This window comes from Callospermophilus lateralis, chromosome 5 (assembly GCF_048772815.1).
Source record: "Callospermophilus lateralis isolate mCalLat2 chromosome 5, mCalLat2.hap1, whole genome shotgun sequence".
Classification (NCBI taxonomy): Eukaryota; Metazoa; Chordata; class Mammalia; order Rodentia; family Sciuridae; genus Callospermophilus; species Callospermophilus lateralis.
In genome coordinates this window covers 153,291,610-153,313,759 of record NC_135309.1, presented here as the reverse complement: position 1 = coordinate 153,313,759, position 22,150 = coordinate 153,291,610, and the positions used below count along the sequence as shown (strand labels likewise).

Sequence of the window (22,150 nt, the reverse complement as noted above, 5' to 3'; positions counted from 1 at the left end):
CCACTCCAACCGTGGGCATTGCCCTGTCTCCTCCCCATCATGGTGCAGCCACAAGTTCCATCTGTTGCTATTTCACAATGACTATGCACAAATTCCCTGCACCTCTCTCCCCACCCAGATTGCAGGAGGCAGGGCTGCCAGCCTGAGTGTGGAGGAGGTGCAGGAGGCCAGCACTTGAATAACTGAACGGCATTGCTATGTTGGGCACAGACGCTTCCCCTTGCCAGGGAGAACTGCTCCGAATGTCCAGATTCTATCTGGAACTGGAAGGGGCTTGAGGGAGTGTAGGGCCAGGGCCTGGAAGGCAGGGGACCCTCAGCCCCAGGCAGGCAGCTCCAGCAAAGGCTCTTGGAGGAGGACGTGCTTGCAGCTGTGTAACATTAGCTTCCAGGAAAGCAGAGCCTGCTGCACCGTCCCCCAATCCTTCTCCCACCAAGCCCTCAAGGAGTGGGGGATTGAACCCAGGACTAGGCAAGCCCTCTACCACTGAGCTACACCCCTGTTCCTGCTGTTGTCTTGGTCTCATACTGTGTCCTGCCTTCCCAAGTGGTGGAAGTGTTATATCAATGAGGCTCATTTCCTTTTTCAGGCACAGACCCACTTAAATTTGGCCAAGGGAGAGGGTAAGGGTCAGAGGCTAATCTGGTGGTGCAAACCCAAGATTGTCACGAGCAGAGATGCGGCCTGACAGCTATCTGGAAGGTCTTCTGACAGAAAGGAAGTGGAGTCAAGAAGAGATTATAGGTGACCCACACACCCAACTGGAGCTTCCAGACTCCTTGGCCCCTCCTCAGGTCACAAGTGTGGGCAATGAACTTCAAGTGCAGCCTCCCCTGAGTGACATCACCTTCCAAACTTAGCCAGTGTCGATCCAACAAAGACCAGACACCATCCCGCTGTGGTGGTCTGTGTCATTTCCTTCATTCCAGCCACAACCCTAAAAGTGACACAAGGCTTGACCTCTGAGAAGACGTGGCACCTAAGAGTGGGAGCTACCTGTTGCCTAACTTGGGAACCACAAAAACTGGTAGATGTTCTGGACTAACTCCATAACTCAGATCTTAGTTTAACATAGCCTTGTAGAATCTGGGTTTCCTCATTTAGGTGGAATTTTTTGGTAGTTAATTTTTCTTTCTTTTTTATTTCTGGGAATGAAACCAAGATCTTGTTCATGCTAAGCACATACTCTACCACTGAGCTACACCTCCAGCCCTGGAAATTTAGTTTTGACTAATATACACGTACTACAGGATTTAAAAGGTACAAAAGGAAACAGTAGGAGATCTTCCTCCTACATATTATGAGTTGTCCTGCTTCCCACATGCAACCAGTTACTGACTGGGTAAATTACTTCTAGAAATACAATATAGATATGCAAGCACTCAGATAGAAATTAGAATATAGTTATATACATGCTGTACATTTGTCATAGCAATGGTCACATACTAACCAACCATTCCATAATCTATTATTCTCATTTTATGTAGAACTACCTCATTTTGTATAATATACCTAATGTTACTAAATCAACTTGGTCATTTTCAAACTGGCTTATGTTTTCACTATGGGCATGTCCTGACCATATGCAATCTGGCCTCAACTTGCCCCTGGAATCTATCCTCTAAGAATACTTCTCTTTTTTTGTATAGCTCCAAATTTTAGCAGTAATCTCACTCTATTTTCCTGTTTAAAATTTTTTTACTTTTTACTCAGGCATGGTGATGCACACCTTTAATCCCAGTGGCTTGGGAAACTGAGGCAGGAGGATCACGAGTTCAAGCCAGCCTCAGCAAAAGTGAGGTGCCAGGCAACTCAGTGAGACCCTGTCTCTAAGTTAAATACAAAATAGGGCTGGGGATGTGGCTCAGTGGTCAAGTGTCCCTGAGTTCAATCCCTGGTGTCCCCCAACCCCCCAATTTTTTTACTTTTTAAGTCATCATACTGTAAAATTCGTTTTTTTGTGTGTGTGTGTATGTATGTAAAATTCTAAGAGTTGTAATTCATGAATTAACATAAGTAACTACCACCACAATCAAGACAGATGGCAGTTCTCTTGTTGGCCCCAAATCCCACAAGCTACTCTTTTTGGTCTGCTTTCTTATTTTCTTTGCAACTTAAAAAAATATATTTTGCCTATTGGATTCATTTCTTGAACTCTCTACTTGCTGGCTAATATATTTGCATCTTTTTAATTCACTGTGAAATTTTACATTTCCAAAGAAAGATCTCACTGGGCGTGAGGGCCCATGGGAATGCTCATTCATTCTCTGTTCCTTACCTGGCACTGGGAAGAAGGAGAAGATGCGCAGAGGAACGACACAGAGTTCTGCGAAGGCAAAGTCCACGCCTATGATGTCTATCAAAATTTTCTCGGAGACATTGGGAGTCCAGAACATCACAAAACAGAGCTGAGGGGAAATAACGTTGAGCAGGGTTATGAGGAAAGGCATAAATGGGTGAAATAACAGAATCTGGTGTGCCCTGATCCCTGAGGAGGTCTGGAAGGCAGTGGAACTGTCTGAGTCTGGAAGCTCAGGTGGCCACCACAACAGGCATGGCCCGGCCTTGCTCCCTGCCAGAGGAGGTGCTCATCCCCCTGCTTCCCCAAAGGGACCCTGCGGTGGAACAGATGTGGATATGGCACATCCACTAACCACTGGTGAAGACCAGTGTGCTCTTGTGGAGGCTTAGCCAGGGCACAGCTCAGTTCTGGGTGGTCATGTCCACTAATTTTTATAGCCTTAACAAAATAGGAGAAAGTCACCTGAAAGCATTTGGGCATGGATAGAACCATGCTGAATGAGCACACATAATAATAAAGGAAATGCTAATATTTAAAACAACTATCTGTCTATAAACTTTGCAATGTCTAGTTGAGAGAGTAAGGGAAGAGACAATAGCCAAAAATCTGGAACTTTGGAAAGAAGATGGGCAAGTGGAAAACAGATTTAAACAGGTTCAAGAGAATGGAATCCTAAGCTGATGGGGAAAGGCAGAGTTCTCTCTCTACTTCCCCTCCCCACAGATGAGGAAGTAGAGGTAAAGGCGAGCTAGCACTGGCCCATGAAAATCTAGTGGTAAGCAATTCAGGCACAGTTCCCCTTGCACGGCTGGTGACTGTGCCTCCCAAACTCGGCAGGACACAGGAGATTTATTGCTGGATAAGATAAAATACAAGGTTTCCGGCATGATCGAAGGCAGAACAGGGACTAAGGGAAAGGGGACACATTAAATATCCTTGCCTTCTTTTACTTGGCTCCCAGGACACAGGAAACCAGTTGAGTTTCCCAAACAAGAGACCCAGAGTAGTTTCCAAGGAATCTAATTAGACCAAGAAGGAAGACCTAAAGGTCCTGGAAATTCAAGGCTCCAAAAAAGTAGCCCCACTGGACCAGCCATCAGTGAGAGACCCATGTGGGTGATAAATCTCACACAGCATCCACAGCTTCTTAGAGCTTTATAAATGCTCCACATACACAGCAGACAACCAAGGGCTCCCGAGGAGGTCAAAACAAATGAAAGAAAAGAGAGGGCTGTAGGGGTGGGGGTGGGGGTAAGGAGAGAACAACATAGAGGAAGAAAGAAAATCTTTCCATGTTGACATTCTCAGAAAGGTGGAGAACTGCATTCATGAAACAAAAAACAGAATGGAAATGTTAAACTTAAAGGACCAAAAAGAACTGGGGATTAAGAAAGCAGAAATGAAAAGCCATTACCAACAGTAAGATGAAGTTAGGGAAGTTTACCACTTAGAGATAAAAATGTGAGGAGTACAGGAGAGTAGATTACAATAACATAAAGGTCCAATATTCCAGGAATTCCAGAAAGAGGAAAGAGTGAATCTCTCAGAGCTGAAAGACACGAGTCTCCAGACAGAAAGGGCCACCATGTGATGGTAGCGCAGAAGATGGAAGACCCATTAGGGCACACCATTGGAAAATGGTGGAACCAGAGAAGATAGATTCACAGAGCTTCCACCTTTAGGTTTCTGAACAGCATGGAAAACAAGAAGACACAGAGCAAAAATTTGGAGGGAAATGATTTTTTAGAACTCTAAGTCAAGATGTCAATCGAGGATTCCCCTCCCTCCATCGTGCTGGGGAGTGAACCCAGGGTCTTCAGCAAGCACACCACCACTAGGCTACAGCCCCAGATGAAAGCTATTTAAAAGTAGGATATTTTTACTAATCAAGACCTCAAGGGGCTGGAGTTGTGGCTCAGTGGTAGAGGGCTCGCCTAGCATGTGTGAAGCACTGGGTTTGATTCTCAGCACCACATAAAAATAAATTAATTTTAGTGAGACCCTCTAAAATGAAACCCTGTATCAAGAATAAAAATGACTAGGGATGTGGCTCAGTGGTAAAGTGCCCTTGGGTTCAATCCCTAGTACCCCTTCCCCCCACCCCCAAAAAAAGGAAATAAAGGAAAAAGAGGATGTTGCTACTGGAAGTATGCTCTGCCAAGTAGGGGAGTCACAGGGGAAGAAAAGGAAGAAACCCAGGCTCAATTACAAGCAAAAAAGCATGGGGGAATCTCTGGGATGGAGGTGAGGGGCAATCCCAGGAAGTCTGTGACAGGTGTGCAAGTCAGTGGGTCTACACGGGAGCCAGAAGCAAGGCTTAGAGACACACTCAGAGGGTGAGGCATACAGGAAGTCTAACGTGGCTCTCTATGTGACAGTGGATTTACCCAAACAAGGAAAATGGAATAATATACTTAATGTTAAGTACATGAAGAACTAAGAAAAAATGATCATTCAGTTTAAGAAAGGAAGGGAATCAGGACTCAGCTGACATGGTCTAGCTAAATAATTTCCCATCTTATCCCAAGTTGACATAGTCAGAATCCATCCAAAGACTTGAAGGAGTCACAGAGGAAATAGGACCAGAAGGAAAAGTCTCTGGAGGAGTTGGGCTGGGGCAGGGCTATTGGTAACAATCCTTAGCAGAATCTTTAAAAGTTTGTGCTGATTTTAAAAACCTGAATTTAAAAAAAATGTAGTACTTTTGGAAGATATTGTTAAAAACATGCCAGTTCCATCAAATACTTATATTCTTTTCCTAAAATGCCAGTGATTCTTCTCTAAAACAGAATATATTATAAAGTAAATCAGAGTTATGTATGAAAAAAGAATACTGAGATTTTAGAATATAATATCCTTTATGCTTTGGGTAAATTAAATTTCATGGAATAAGGCTGGGACTATTTACTATGTCATGTTTAAACATTTAAAAAATACCTTGGAGGATCTATTATAAATGAATCACTATAAATGCAATAGAATTTTCTGTTTGTATTTTCAGCATCTGGGAAGTGCTTCCATTAATCCTATTGCTTGTTGCCAGCAATCACCCCCATTTTGACATGATGGGAAAAATACTCCCTCAGATCTAGCAACTTTGCAGCTCAGGGACTTTATTACTTGAGAGTCTTGGACAAGTGGCCTGTCATCTTTTCCCACTGCAGAGCTGCTGACCTAAAATAATGAGACATCACTTATGGCCACTATGTCTTGTTTAAACATTTTTAAAAAAATACCTTATTTTTTGTTGTTGTATGTAGTCTATCTAGAATCCACCTGTGCCAGGCATACCCCCCAAATTGTGTATATATACAAAAAATAGCCCAGGCATGGCAATAATTTCATATAACAATTCCAAAGCATGGTGCGGGGATACAATTTATTCTCTATACCCCATCCTCCAAAACAGAAGGATCAAACCCTACTTCTAGCTTTACATTAGGCCCCATTTTTTACCATAGCAGTAAAGCGCTAAACAATTGAGATAAAGGAGCACCGTCCCCAAGTGTGGAGTCAATCAGTGCCTTAGGACCTATGAAGACAGCCCTTCTCTGTTCCTCTGGTGGTTAGAGTGACAGACTGAGGCCATATTCTGCTCAAAACTTAAGCTTCCAGGAGACTCATTAGCCTGCTTTATCTTGTAGCCACCGATAATCTGAATGTGAGATAATGCCTCAAACACATGTTGCAATCTCCCTGGGATTTGCAAAATCACTGAAAAGTGGCTTTTAAATTACAACAAACTAAGCGGAGAGGAGGGTTCAACTGCTTGTCAGAGAAGGATGGTGCGCGTGCTTCTACAGCAAACAAGCCAGGTAATGTCTACCTCTGGCTTCCCCTCATGGGTAATGTTCACCTGGAGGCTTTCTGCTATCAGGTAGGAAGTGATCAGCTATCCCCTTTGGAGGAGGGGGTTTAATAAGAGGACACAATGGTGGTGTGCATGCCCACATCATTTGACACACTTACATCAACGTCAGCAAACCTGGGGAGTGAATACAGACTGACACTTTGATACAACCACAATGCTAAGGATTGATGGACCTTTATAAGAGCTTTCTGAGATGGCAACTCAGTGTTCCATGTCTAGAGTGCCACCATGAGACTCTGACTACTACCTCACTGTTTCCTATCTAGTATCCACCTGTGCCAGGCATACCCAAAAAGCCTCTTATCAAGGTCACATGCCAGAGTTTTCAACCATGCACACACAAAGGGCCCAGATTGGATCTTCCAGGAACATTGACATGAAATCCATCAGTCTGGTCTGGGGCTTGAACAATCATTAGTTAAAGGGAAGTTAAAGGGAAGGAATGCCACATTTATCAAAGCTCTCTCTGCCTCTGCCCCTGCAGTCTCTGAAACCTTTGCCATGCCTCTACTATGAAAATCCCGCCTTCCAGCAAGTTCAACAAGTGAACATTTCCTGCAATGTCCTGAAAGGAATACACACCATACCTGCTTTTCAGTTGTGTGTATTCCTTTTTGCTAAAAGCTAAAAGCTGACCTATCTGCAGGTCAGCTTTCCCTGAGCAACACACTGAGTCCTGCATAAAAACCAGGCCTAATTTAAACGGTCTGTTTCAGAAAACAAGTAGCTTTATAAAAGTTAACCTGTCAAAAAATATTTCAGAAAAAGTGCCATTCTAACTGAGTTCAGCCACCGTAGAGCTGCCTTAGAACATGTCCTCCCAGTTGACCAGGACACACTGTGTTCTTCAAATATTTTCAGAACCCAGTGACACCAACTTTTCCAAACAAGAATACAAACCTAATGACCTATTGACAACAAACATGGTTCGTTTCTCCGAGCAGCTTTGGGGCTGGGTTTTCTGCTGAGGAGACTGCTGACAATATTATCTCATTAAGAGGCAGCCTACAGAACAGAACAGCACCCACCATGCTCAGGTCTTGGTTTTTCTATTTATTTTCCAATCAAAGGAAACCAAACTCCTTGGAGAAATGACTTTTCTAGGACTCAGGCTGGGATTGTGCAAGAGAATCCACTGAGTGTCTATAGTGCCACGAAGCAAGAAAGTGCTCAAAAGACAAATGGGACACATCAAGGGGACAAAGGAGCCAGCCAAAAGGAGTTCCAAACTGCCAAAGTGGGAAAATTTGAGCAACAAAATAAATAACATAGTACTAAATTATAACTCAAAGTATACAATAAATATCGTGAGTCCGTGTTGCCATATATAGATGGGGGAGATGGGACAAATCTCCAAAGAATTCTAAATAATCCATTAGATATTCCTCTGTGAGGTGGCTGGGGCACTCTTTTTCACCCTCCTTTCAAAGAGCACAGAGGCAAAGAGAAGAAAAAAGTAACTCAATAGTACAGAAGCCTGGGTCAGATGATCAAGGTCAAGATGAACTTGACTTATGCTGAGTGCAACTGGGGCTGAGATTGAGAGGAGCTGGTTGTATTCATCAGCATTTGAACTCAGAGAACATAGAACCCAGCCACAGCGGGCAGCCCCTTGCTCCACATCCTCAGGGAACTCCATTCTGCTGGAAATGCAGCTGGTGCTCTGGTTTTGACTTGATTTCCAAAGGCTGATGGCCATACTTTTACGGAACTCACCAGGCTTTCCCCATTGCCCTGAATAATCAGGACTTAGGAGTAAATGAGATTCTTATCCCCTGCAGTGAGAAAAAGTAAACCATGTGCAGCTGTTTTGAATTAAAATAGTTGGTCCTGGACATCATTTTTATTTGGAGCCTTAACTTAGGAAGGTTCAATAGACGTTTAATCAGGTTTAAATCTCCACTGGGAAAGCTGGTGGTTAACCCTCAACAAGACAGGGCATGAGGAGGTGCTGCTGATCCTGGCTCTGCAGTCTGATTGCTAGGTTCAGTTTCGACCCCAGGCTCCTCTGCAGTTCGCCTCCTGGAGTTTCTCAGCATTCTGGGCCTCAGTGCCCTCACCTCTGAAATCGTGCCTCCTCACAGGGCTGCCCTCCAGAGAGGAGCCAGTCTGCCAACTGTATGGACTTTCTTTCTTGACTCCATGAAGTAAACCAATGTCCTCCTTCCTTCATCAAGAAAGTCTTGCCATGTACACAGCACACAGCATTCCTCCTGGAGCAGGCACACTGTGCACAATCCCTCAATGTCCACCATTATTACTGTAAAAGGTTTACTTGGATTGCAATCAAATGTTGACAGTGGAGTCATATGTAGGTGGTGAGAACAGCAATGACTTCATTTTCCTCTTCATACTTCCCCATTATTTGTACAAGGGTGTACACGTGTGTGCATACACATATATACTTGTTAACCACATATATATTTTGGCAGAAAAAAGTTTTAAATAAAATAGACCCCTGCAGATGTCTTCAGGGATCAAGCAGATCATCATATGTGCTTTGGCAGGGATGTGAGAAGTCCCGATTCAAAGGGAAGGGAAGCTTCAGAAGGTGGCACACTGATTCACTATCTATAGGACTTATTAGATAAGCTCAGGCAGGCAGAATTTTAGCAGATCAAGTAAAGTGCAGTAAACTAATATATTACTGAGAGAATCCAATAAGGGAGAAGATATGTTTTCTATATTAGGAAGCTTGGAAACACATATGAAAAAGTATTTGTATATCCAAAATTCTGCTTCTGATCCTGATGCTGATCCTGTGATAATTATAATTATTACCCGTCTACACTGAATACTTCCATAGGGAGTAGGATACAACCATCACCTTTAAACCACGTTCATGGTTTTTTTTTTTAAAAAAAAAGCATTTAAGAGGTGGCACAAAGTACTGGTTGGAAGAAATTAATAAACAGCAGGGGGCGCCATGCACCAAGCCATATAGTACACCCACACAATGTTGGATTCTTTCATATTCTTACTCAGCCTGAAGAATATTTAGAAAGTTCCACACTCCAGCTTCTGTTAGCTTTTCCTTTTCCTTGACTGTTAACAGTCAACTTGGATTTTGCCTGGGGGGTGGGGCAGGTAGAGTATCAGTTTTGCAAGATAAAGATGAAGAGTCCTCCCCCACACACACACCCTTTTCTTTCTTTCTTTTTCTTTTTTTGGTGGTACTGGGGATTGATCCCAAGGATGCTTTACTGCTGAGCTACACAGTGCCCCCACCTTTAAAAAATTTTTTTGAGACAGAGGCTCACTAAGTTGCTGAGGGTAGCCTTGAACCTGCAGTCCTCCTGCCTCAGTCTCTGGAGTAGTTGTGATTTATAGGCATGTGCCATGGTGCCCTGCAAGGTGGAAAGAGTTCTGTGGCTGGATGGTGGTTACTGCACTATGACTTGATAAGTGTATTTAAATGTACAGTCAAAAAAGGTTAAAATTGGGAATTGTATGTTATGTGCGTTTAAGTAAAATGGAAAAAAAAAACTAAGGAAAAATATTGGAACCTGCTCATAACAGTACAGCATGATTATTCATCTGATAATTTTTTAAAACACACATGTGGACTTGCACTGACATTTTGTTCACAGGGTTTAGGTAGAGTCTTTAGGCACTAGTCTCAATTATTTTAATCTGTCCTGAGACCTGAGGACCAACCCCTCTCCCCCACCTGCCAATGAATAAATCAACCCCTCAAATCTACAGAGTATGCTGGCTTAAAAAGCAAATGTTGGAGCTGGGTGCCATGACGCACACCTGTAATCCCAGTGAGGCAGGAGGACCATGAGTTCAAAGCCAGCCTCAGCAACAGTGAGGCACTAACCAACTTGGTGAGACCCTGTCTCTAAATAAAACACAAAAAGTAGGGCTGGGAATATGGCTCAGTAGTGGAGTATCCCTGAGTTCAATCCCTGGTACTACCTCCACAAAGATAAATAAATAAATAAATAAATAAAAATAAAGCGAATGTTGGACTATGTAAGCTTCTAGAAAGAAGTATGAAAAAATTTTAACCAATGACTTCTAACAGGCCAAGAGCTTTCCATGTTCTCTCATTTGGTCCCCCATACAATCCCAGGATAGTTAAATCATTATTTGCTTCTCTACGATTAGGTCACAGGGCAACCTGCCCCAGGTCACTTTGGGGGCCAAGAGTTTAACCCAGGCCTGGGGGACTCCCACATCTTAGTCGCTCCCTATCTCCTGGAGGTCCTAAGGTGCTGCAATGTTCCTGCCATTGGGACGCAGTGCACTGGTGTGAGAAAGCTGTGAACTCTGCTCATTTACCTTTGCTCCTTTTTCATCCCCCATGCACAAGAGAGTCATTTTCTTCGGCTGGATAATGGGAACAATGAGGCAGCAGTCTCCACCTCCTGGCATGGGGGTGGGGCATCCAGCAGGAACAAAGCCTGGAACAGGCCCCCTTTGTTCTAGACCAATGGCCAGCTTGGTGCATGGCTGGAACAGGCCCTAGCATGGCCCAGGGTAGCTGAATGAAGCTATGCTGGAGGGTAAGTTTAGGGACAGGAAGGTGAGGCTAGGTCACTCTCAGGAACTCAACTTTTAACTTGGAAAACAGGGCCACCAGGACAAGGTCCTGTGGGACAGTAGGTTCTTAGCCTTCGAGCACACCGAGGACTCAGAACCAACTGCTTTGTTTGAGTACTGGGATGCATCCAGGAGTGACCCAAGGACTTGACCCTACCTGTGAAACATGGAGAGTGGGCAAAGATGGTAGCTGAGGAGCCCAGGCTGAGCTGCAAGGGGAACTTCAGCCCAGCATTATGGAAAAGCCTTCTAACTGTGGAAACTGAGGCTCGAGAGGCTGGGCCAGACTCTAGGCTGCTGAATTCCAGGCAGGGTGTTTCAGTCCCAGGGCCTCTGCCTTTATCTGCCAACAGCTCCTTAGACACCTGCTCAGACCCCAGAGGAGCCGAGGATTAGAGTGGTCTGGCTCTGCTGAGGATTAGGGCACTATAAATACTGGCATTGTCCTGACTTTGCTGCCTTGCAAAGGTGGTGGCAGGGTGTGGGTGGGGCAGAGCTGGAGTTCTTTTTGGCATCTTCAGAATGATGCTGCTTCCTGAGGCTCTGCCCGGCAGGAGCAGCACAAACACTGTTTGAGTGTGCTGTGCCTCCCTGAAAGGAGCTATCTGTCCCAGGGAGGACGCCACCCAGCAGATTTTTTTTCTGACTGCTACCTTTCCTGAAGCTTCTGCCCCTTCCTGGCTGGGTTTTTCTGAGACCTGAAGTCCTGAAGCTTTAGGAGTAAGATGTTCTAAACACCAACACTCTTCAGTTCTGTGGGGACTGCACTCCTGGATGGCACCTCTGGGCCTCCTGGCCTGGGGCAGGCGGTAAAGCCAGACAGAGACAGCCAGCTGAGGCAAAATTCCAGGCCTGGATTTCCATGGAAAGAAGGAAGGGATCTCGGCAGATCTGGAGACCAACCACTTCTTATTCCAGCAGCTCAGCCTCATCCTTTCCAGACAGATTGATCTGGGGAAGCTGGGACAAGACAGAGAATGGCCTCACTGGACTAACCCTGACAGGCAAGAAGAAGCCTGCTGCCTTGAGAGAGGCTGACCATAACCTCTTTGAATTCACAGAACTGGGGTTTGGGGGGACACTAAAGAAAGCATTTCAAAATTTGTGCATAAAAGACAAGTGTGATCTGATAATGCCAGAGAACCTACAAGGAGACTAAAAAGCTCTCAAAAGATAAATTCTCTCCATACAACCAGCACAGGCCAGTGAGGAGGGAGATGTGCATCTCAAAGACCACAGGTACCAGAGTGGACGGAGATACAGATGCAGCCAGCAAACATGCACCCCCGGGTCATCTGCTCACCACAGGCTCTCTCTACCCAGCTCCTGGCAGCCAGACCAAGTGTAGGGACTGTGGCCTTCAAGGCTTCTGGTCTCCTGCACCAGGCCAGCTGCTAATGTGCCAGTGTACTGGAAGGCAAGACCCTGGTGCTGGGAGCACAGGTGAGGGGCACCTGTCTGCACCAGGGAGAGGTTGGTAAGAAGGCACCTGCCAGCCAGAAAGCATTTGAGACAGAGGCAGAAACAATGGCAGCAAAGCACAGAGTGAGGGGCCACCTCTGCCTGAGAAGCGAATGTGGGAGGTGGCTCCAATGGAGGTTGGGAGACCATGTCGCCCTACAGCAGCAGCGACCAGAGGTGGACCATCTGGGAGAGTGCTGTGGGGGCGGGCATTGAAGGGCTTCATTTCCTGAGGACCTCGGTCATTTCTGAGTTGGCTCTGATAAAAGGACAAGTTCAGCCCCTGTTTGCCTCTTTTTCTCTCTCACTGTGCCCTTCTGCCTTGGGATGACAGGGGCAAGATGCTGGCCCTCCACCTTGGACTTCTCAGATTCTGGAACCAGGAGCAATAAATCTCTGTTCTTTGTAAATTACCCAGTCTGAGATACTCTGTTAGGTGGCACAAAGCAGACTCAGGCGGGCCACCTTAAAACCAGGAAGGGTAAGCAAACACTAAGAGGATCTGGAAAGAGATGAGAGGGACGCTGGGCTTTTTGCATGATTTTAAAAGCATAGAGGCTCAGATCACAAACACCCATGTGGCGAAAGTACTCATGGATGTGACCAGGAAGCACAGACTTGGGGAGATGCCAGGAGGGCCCAGTCTGGCAAATATCCAAAAGATGGGCTCAGATGGGACCAGTCCTGGACTGTCACAAGAGTACAATCAATTGATCTTACCAGGTGTCATGATAATCCTGGCAACAGTGCCATGTGGCTCATTAAAGAAAAAAGAAATAACAATGTAGCCATGTGGCTAATTAAAGAAAAAAGAAATAACAATGTGTAGCCTTATAACTCTAGTCCATGAGACCTGATCAGGTCAGACCTGATTTGTACTACGGAGATACAAGGTAAAAAAGAAAAGGAAAGCACAGGAACTGTCTTCCATAGACCTAGGGAGGAGATGCAGTGATCCCCAGGCCTCTTGCCTTAGTAACCCTCTCCCTCAGGGCCACCTTGCTGGTGCACACCTTCTCCACACCCCTTCTAAACAATGCAAGGGGGAGCGCAGGGCTGTAGGGCCCTGTGGCTCCGGGGCCATCTCCATAAGCATTGTGCTCTGCAGCCCTGGACTCAAGTTTGGGCTAAATGCTGCCCCCCCATCCCCTTGTGACATGGGGGATTGAACTCAGGGGCACTTGACCACTGAGCCACATCCCCAGCCCTACTTTGTATTTGGTGTTTTATTTAGAAACAGGGTCTCATTGAGTTGCTTAGTGCCTTGCCATTACTGAGATTACAGGAGTGTGCCACCATGCCCACGGTCTGTCCCTTCTCTTCAATCAACAGAGAGGCAGTCGAGGGTCAGGAGAGCCCCCCAGCTGCACAGTTGCTGGGAGCCATCAGCCAAGTAGGTATGACAAATTCCTTGCCAGCTTACTCCCATGCTGTCTAGTGGAAGGACTTCTGAAAGGTGACCTTGCTCAAGGACCAGGGCAGGATCCGTGTTTAGGGTGTTCCCCCTTTAGAATAGGGCAGTTTAGCATAATAGGAGAGTAGGGTGTTTCCCCTTTAGAATAGGGCGGTTTAGTAATAGGAGATTAGGGTGTTCCTCTTTTGGAATAGGGCGTATCCTGCTGCTGAGTTCCTCTTGAGTGCTTAGGGTCAGACAGTATTTTTTTGAGAGACAGAAGCCCATGCGGTGTGGATTTAGGCAGGAGGGGATTTGGGAGAGAGTGGATTTGGGAAGAGAACGTGGATTCCCCCAGAACGTGTTTGTAGACGGCCGGTGTGAGTTTGGGAATAAAGAATTGCTGTTTGAATCTACAAGCTGTGTGGAGACTCGTGATTTGTGCCCAGCCGAGAGACTGCGGCATCTGGTGGCTCGTACGCGGAACGTCTGAAACTTGAAGGTAAGTGAAATTGCTCGCCCCTGAGGGAAGGCGAGAGAATGGGTGACCATTTCAGAAAACAATGTGTTCTTCTTTTGATTTATTTTGTTTTTCTTTCAAGCTGCCTATCCCTAGAAATTTCTCAGGCAAACTGGAAAAAATGGTTGACTAAAGGTTTGAAGTTTGTCGGCCCTGAGGAAGAGAAAATTGATACAACGATTTTTTATTCTGTTTTTGCTTCATTCAGTTTCGGTTTTGTTTTGTGTTATCTTATTGGGTTGCGTTATCTTTATAGTAGATTAAAACAAACTGAAAAGATGTTAAGTAAATTGTTAGAGGTTCAGAACATGGTGAAAGACGTTTTAGATCAAGCAAAAGAGAAGGTCTCTCCAGCTAGTCAGACAGAGGAAGAAAATTTAAAGGAAAAGGGGTTGTTAGGAAAAAGGCCACAACAGGAGGCTGTTACTAACTCCGTTTTATCACAAGAAGGTTTAATTCAACCAACAGCCCCACCGATAGAGACAGCTGAGTGGCCCTCAAACCCCGTAGTTGATAAATGGGATCCTGAGACAGGACCTCAAAGATTAGCATGTCCTGTACTTGAACAGGCAGGAGGGCAGCGAATTCACCGTGCTTTAGATTTTAAAACAGTGAAGCAGTTAAAGGAGGCTGTAACAACCTATGGTCCCCAAGCTCCCTTCACGGTGAGCATGGTCGAGTCCATTACTAACTTGGACATGACGCCAGCAGATTGGGCTAGCATGTGTAAATCTGTGCTAAATGGAGGACAATATTTGTTATGGAAGGTTGCCAATGAGGAATTTTGTGCAGAGACAGCTAGGAGAAATGCAGCAGCCGGTTACCCTCAAAGAAATTTAGAAATGTTGCTAGGAAAAGGACCTTATGAGGGTCAGCGGCAACAAATTGAATATGATCCTGCTATATATGCACAAATTGCTGCAGACGCAGTTAGGGCATGGAAGACTTTACAAGGACATGGAGATTTACAAGGTCAGCTATCTAAGGTAATACAGAGAGCTAATGAACCTTACGCTGACTTTGTAGATAGGCTAATTCAAACGGCTGCCAAAATTTTTGGGGATACGGAACAAGCAATGCCATTAATAAAACAACTGGCTTATGACCAAGCAAATCGTTGCTGCAGAGAGGTTATTAGACCATGGAGACATGAAGATTTAAACACATATATTAAATTATGTAGAGATATTAATGAACAAGGGCAAGTCTTGGCAGCTGCAGTACAACAGGCTTTAGATACCAGGCCAAAAACATGCTATGATTGTGAACAAACAGGACATTTTAAAAGGAGTTGCCCCATAGGAGGAGGATTTAACAAAACTAGGTATCAAAGAAATAGAATACCGGGTATTTGCCCACGATGCCGTAGAGGGAGACATTGGGCTAATGAATGCCGTTCTCAAACTACCATAGAGGGTACTCCCTTACCAAAAAACGGAAAAGGACCAGGTATTTACCCACGATACCGTGGAGAAAGGCATCAGGCTCCGTTGCCAAAAAACGGACAGCCGGGCCCAATGCTCCGGGGCCCACAACCACAAATATACGGGGCAGTGGAGGAACCCAGCAACACCATCAGAGTAGTGCCCAGGACACATTGTCCATTAAATCCCTCATCAGACAAACCCGAGGGAGCGCAGGGTTGGACATCTGCGCCTCTGCCAGAGCAGTACTAACTCCAGAGATGGGAATTCAAATCATTCCCACAGGAATAAAAGGACCTCTTCCCCAAGGGACAGTAGGCTTATTATTGGGACGTAGTTCATCTACATTAAAAGGACTTATGATAAGTCCCGGGGTAATTGATCCCGATTATGTAGGTGAAATAAAAATTATAGCTAGTTCTCCAAGAGGTATATCAGTAATTTCACCTGGAGACAGAATAGCACAGTTGTTAATAATACCCAGCCTACATAATAAATTTCCTAGTCATAGTGTAGAAAGAGGTTCCAGGGGATTAGGCTCCACAGGTGTAGATTGGGCTATGTTGTCTTTAAATTTAGATTCTCGCCCAATGTTAAAACTAAATATTCAAGGACACGACTTTAATGGGCTACTGGACACAGGTGCGGACCTTAGCATCATATCTAGTAAGGAATGGCCAAAACATTGGCCATTACAACAAGCCACTCAAACGCTTCGAGGCCTAGGAGTGGCGACTAATCCCCATAGAAGTGCAATGATATTAGATTGGAAGGATCCTGAAGGTTGTGAGGGAACTATACAGCCTATGTATTGGATCATCTTCCTATAAATTTATGGGGACGAGATGTCCTAGATCAATTAGGTTTGACATTAACAAATAACATCAATCCTAATGCGCCCACTACTAGGGCTAGACAAGGTTTTAGGAAAGAAAAAAGATTAGGAAAACAAGGACAAGGTATAGCAGCACCAATTCAAATAGATCAAGGAACAGACAGACATGGGTTGGATTTTCAGAAAGGGCCACTGAGACAATCAAAATTACTTGGAAATCAGAAAGACCAGTGTGGGTTCCTCAGTGGCCCCTGACTAAAGAAAAGATACAAGTAGCCCATGATCTGGTCAAACAACAATTAGCGGAAGGACATATACAACCTTCCATATCTCCCCATAATACTCCCATTTTTGTCATTAAAAAGAAATCTGGTAAATGGAGATTATTGCAAGATTTAAGAGCCATTAATAATGAGATGGTTATTATGGGACCTGCTCAATCAGGGATTCCTCAATTGTCTGCTTTGCCAAAAACCTGGCATGTTTTAGCCATAGATATTAAAGATTGTTTTTTTTCAATTCCAATTCATCCCAAGGATAGTCCACGTTTTGCATTTACTATCCCTGCATTAAATCATGAAGGTCCTGATCAGAGATATGAATGGAAAGTACTCCCTCAAGGGATGGCTAACAGTCCAACTATGTGTCAAATATATGTTAATAAAGCAATCCAGCCACTTAGAAATCAAAATCCTGAACTACAAATATTTCACTATATGGATGATGTATTATTGGCACATAAAGATAAAAACATATTGCTGGAATGTTATGCCATACTTACAAACTTATTAAAAAATTATAATCTAGAGATAGCAATAGATAAAGTGCAATTAAATTTTCCAATTAATTATTTAGGAGTTCTATTATCCTCAACCATGGTCCGTCCACCAAAAATTCAAATACGAGTAGATCAACTCAAGTCACTTAACGACTTTCAAAAGTTATTGGGAGACATAAATTGGATAAGGCCTTATCTAGGCATACCAACAGGAGAGTTGGGACCTTTATTTGATATTCTAAAAGGTCCATCAGATCCAAACTCACCTCGCATGTTAACTCCTGAAGCAAGAAAGGCATTGAAAATTATTGAAACATATATGGAAAATATATATTTGGATAGAATTGATATAAGTTTGCCTTTATTATTTATTGTACTACCAACAAAAAATATTCCTACAGGAGTATTTTGGCAAGAAGGTCCATTATTGTGGATACATTTATCTTATTCTCCTAACACTATTCTTACTAGGTATCCTGAGGCTGTAGGACAATTAATACTCAAAGGAATAAAAGCAGCGAAGGGAGTGTTTGGAATTTCTCCCAATAAAATTATTACTCCATATACTATGGATCAAATTGATGAGTTAGCTAATGAGTTAAATACTTGGGCAATAATCATGTGTAAATCTAATGTTTCATTTGATAATCACTTACCATCTAATCCTTTGTTGTCTTTTTGGTCTAAGCATCCTGTAGTTTTTCCAAAAATGACAAGAAAAACCCCTATCATGAATGCTCCAAATATATTCACTGATGGGTCAAATAATGGTACAGCAGCAGTAGTTACCCCTGATCAAACTTTTACATTTTTAGTACCCAAACAATCAGCTCAAAAGGTAGAGCTTAATGCAGTATTACAAGCTTTTTTAATGTTTAAAGATTCTGTATTTAATTTATTTTCTGATAGTCAGTATGTAGTTAATGCTATAGTATCTCTTGAAGATGCTGGTAGGATTTCCCCTTCTTCTACTGTTTTCTCTTTGTTTTCCACTATACAAAGTCTAATCTGGGACAGAAAAGATCCATTCTTTATAGGACATATTAGAGCACATACAGGATTGCCTGGAGCCCTTAGTTTGGGCAATGATTTAGCAGATAAAACTACACATGACATACATATTTTCTCTACACTAGAAGAAGCTACGAATTTTCATAAAAAATTCCATGTTAATGCTAATACTTTACAAAAGCGTTTTAAAATAACTAAGGAACAAGCCAGACATATAATAAAACAATGTCAAAATTGTGTGACCTTTTTACCACAAGTTAATCTTGGAGTCAATCCTAGAGGACTGATACCTAACCATATTTGGCAGATGGACGTCACACACTTGCCAGAATTTGGAAAATTAAAATATTTACATGTTACAATTGATACTTCTTCCAGATTTTTGATGGGCTCCCTTCATGCCGGAGAAAAAACTAAAGATGTTATAGCTCATTGTTTACAAAATTTTGCCACTGTGGGCGTTCCTAAACAGTTAAAAACTGATAACGGTCCTGGCTATACCTCTACCTCTTTTAAACAATTTTGCTCATCATTTGGTATTACTCATATAACAGGAATTCCATACAATCCACAGGGACAAGGCATAGTTGAAAGAGCTCATCAAACTATTAAAACGTACTTACTAAAACAAAAAGAGGGAATTGGAAAGGGGTATATATCCCCCAAAGATAAACTTAAAATAACCCTTTTTACTCTAAACTTTTTAAATTTGGATTCATCAGGACTTAGTGCTGCGGAAAGGCATATGTATCCAAAAAATGTGCATAAGCCTAAAGTTCTTTGGAAAGATATTCTAACAGGACAATGGAAAGGTCCAGACCCAGTGATTGTCTGGAGTCGGGGCTCTGTTTGTGTGTTTCCACAGGGAGAACAGCAGCCGATTTGGATTCCAGAAAGACTAACTAAAGCAATTTCTACGAATCGAAAAGAAGATGATTTGACTCAAATCCATAACAGCTGATATCCAGAACTCCAGCTTGGCCATTCTTACATCTGCAACAGTGATTAACAAGGATGCTTTTTTCAATATCTATTTTATTATTGCATTTTTCCCACATCATAAGGTTCTATTTTTATTTTTTGAGCTCATACAAACCTAGGTTAATGTTTTTCTGATCAGTTTTATTTTTTGACTGTGGAGTTTTTAAACATTGCAATGGAGATTTCACCTAGGTAAAGCTACAAGGCCTTTATTATTACAAGGCCTTTATTATTACAAGGCCTTTATTATTATCTTATGTGTTGTACGTTTGTTTGCACATTTGTGTTTTGTGTTGTATGTCTGTGTGTGCGTATTTCATATATGAGGAGTGCTCATGAGAAAATGGATCCGAATTTTTTTTTTATTCACGTGATTTAAATGGCTTAATTTAAATTAGGTAAACAGCTGTTAAAGATTGTTTTTAAAGGTGCTTAACATATCTGCTTGTTTACTAATTTAAATCAGGTAAACAGCTGTTGAGGATTGTTTTTTAAGTAGGTTAACAGATCTGTTTGTTTACTTTCACCTTTCCTTTTCATTATATTTAATAATTCTTTTCAGGTTAATGTCTTTTTAGCATCATTGCCAGAATTCCTATCTTCATCCCAATGAATATAACTCAACAAGTATGCTCAATCAAGGAGTCAACTTACTTTGGGAGGAAACGGACTTTGGGAGGAGACGGACAGATTGATAGATTCCTCCCCTTTGAACTGCTTGCAGAACTTGCCTGGACTATGTAACTACGTTTAGTGCAGCTATTGTGGTAATGCTGGCATATATTTGCTGATGGTGTCACCAGTGATCTTTGCTGATGGTGTCACCAATGATGCAATTTTTCCAAAGGAACTGTCAATTGGCTTGGTGTCGTGGCATTTCTGTATCCTCCTCCCTTCTGCTAGTGATGGTCTAAATTTGGGGGCCAATGGCTATATGCTGGACCGGCAGTCAGTGACGGGTATGATCCAATTGCAATGGTATCAACCTAAGACAGGAGGCTGACGCCTAAAGGTCAGTTACCTAAAGGTCAGTTTTCCGATGACGGGTAAGAGCCATATGTTGAATTGGACAACCTACCAGGCGCGGTCCTTAAGCCACATTAACCTCACTCCCCCACTGGCACCAAGGCCAAATTTGGGGGCCAACAGAGGTGAGGCAAAGAACCTCACCCCCCCACTGGTGCATAGACCTATCCACAAGTATGGCTGTATGCTGGACCGGTAGTCAGTGACGGGTATGATCCAGTTGCAATGGTATCAACCTAAGACAGGAGGCTGACGCCTAAAGGTCAGTTACCTAAAGGTCAGTTTTCCGATGACGGGTAAGAGCCATATGTTGAACTGGACAACCTACCAGGCACGGTCCTTAAGCCACATTACTTGTTGTTTAATTAATCAGAAGGGGGGAGATGCTGGGAGCCATCAGCCAAGTAGGTATGACAAATTCCTTGCCAGCTTACTCCCATGCTGTCTAGTGGAAGGACTTCTGAAAGGTGACCTTGCTCAAGGACCAGGGCAGGATCCGTGTTTAGGGTGTTCCCCCTTTAGAATAGGGCAGTTTAGCATAATAGGAGAGTAGGGTGTTTCCCCTTTAGAATAGGGCGGTTTAGTAATAGGAGATTAGGGTGTTCCTCTTTTGGAATAGGGCGTATCCTGCTGCTGAGTTCCTCTTGAGTGCTTAGGGTCAGACAGTATTTTTTTGAGAGACAGAAGCCCATGCGGTGTGGATTTAGGCAGGAGGGGATTTGGGAGAGAGTGGATTTGGGAAGAGAACGTGGATTCCCCCAGAACGTGTTTGTAGACGGCCGGTGTGAGTTTGGGAATAAAGAATTGCTGTTTGAATCTACAAGCTGTGTGGAGACTCGTGATTTGTGCCCAGCCGAGAGACTGCGGCACACAGTGGGATGAGCAGCCTGGCACCTGAACCAGTTCCAAGGCCAGGGACATGTGAGAGGAGATGAGAGAAGTTGGCTCCAGTGAGTGCACCTGACCCTCTGGAAATTTCTTTTTGGTAGGGTCAATTCATTTTTCAAGAGCATCAGTTAGGAGTCCTCTCTGGGGAGTATCAGTGGCACTTGATAAATGGTGAGCAGGTTTTTGAGGCACTACTATTTGCCACATATGCAGTTTCTCAGCAGCACACTGTGGTCCTTTTGGGCTTGCAATGGGCTTGGGAGGAACAAGAAGACCCCCTGAGTACCATCATGGTGCCGTGAAAACCCTGACCAAGGCGGGCCATTCTATCCAGAGCCGCCAGTGCAGAGGTGTGCCTTGAAGAGGAAATGAACGCTGGGAGCAAGGGCTTTCTTGAGCTGAAAGTGACTGAGCTTTCCAGGCGGCCGAGCTAAGTGCAGCCTGCACACCCTGGACACACCCAGGCCCTGGCAAAGCCCTCTGCCCCCTGCACCACCAGAGTGGTTTCTCATCATTTTCTTCTGCCCAGAGTCATATGACCTCTTACTTCAGTAAACAGACACAGGGCCACTTCAGATTCTAATCGGGTGGTCCTCCCCCTGCTCATTTCACAGCTGCTTGATGGAGCCATACCTAAATTACTCAAGAGTTTCAGGCTGCTAGGAAGCCATCCCAGGTGGAGCCCAAAGTGACCCTGAGCCCCAAGCCAGCACAGCTCTCCAGCGGCCAGGCCATCCACCACATCCTGTGTTCTCCTCCACCTTTCCCGTGATTGTCAGCCTGAGCCAGGGGGATCTGAGGTCTGCTGGCCACACGGTCACTCCTGCCACGTGCCCCAGACTGCTTTTGTTTTTCTGTATTTGAGCTAAGCTAATGAAAACAAATTTTTGAACGGCCACGGTGAGTCTTAGGCCTTCTTTCTGGAAGTCCAGTCCTCAGGCCTTCCTGAGGCCTTTCACCACTGTGTGGAGCAATGGCTCAGGAGAGCCTACCTTGCACTACACGAATCTGCTCTTCCAGAGAAACATGGAGGGTGGAGCCCTAAAGTGGTGGGACTTGTGTAGGGCAGTGCCAGGCCTCATGCAGGGAGGGCCCCGGCCAGACTTAACCTC

At 44.1% G+C, this 22,150-nt stretch overlaps 1 protein-coding gene across 1 annotated transcript in view; it reads right to left on the bottom strand.

Annotated features, from left to right (window-relative positions):
• The window catches only part of Ankh (ANKH inorganic pyrophosphate transport regulator), a 136,327-nt gene that overhangs the window by 3,927 nt on the left and 110,250 nt on the right, over nt 1–22,150 (bottom strand). Inside the window, exon 9 of the mRNA XM_076857454.2 lies at nt 2,279–2,408. Coding sequence (XP_076713569.1) covers nt 2,279–2,408 — 130 coding nt within the window. The remainder of the gene's footprint in view (nt 1–2,278; nt 2,409–22,150) is intronic.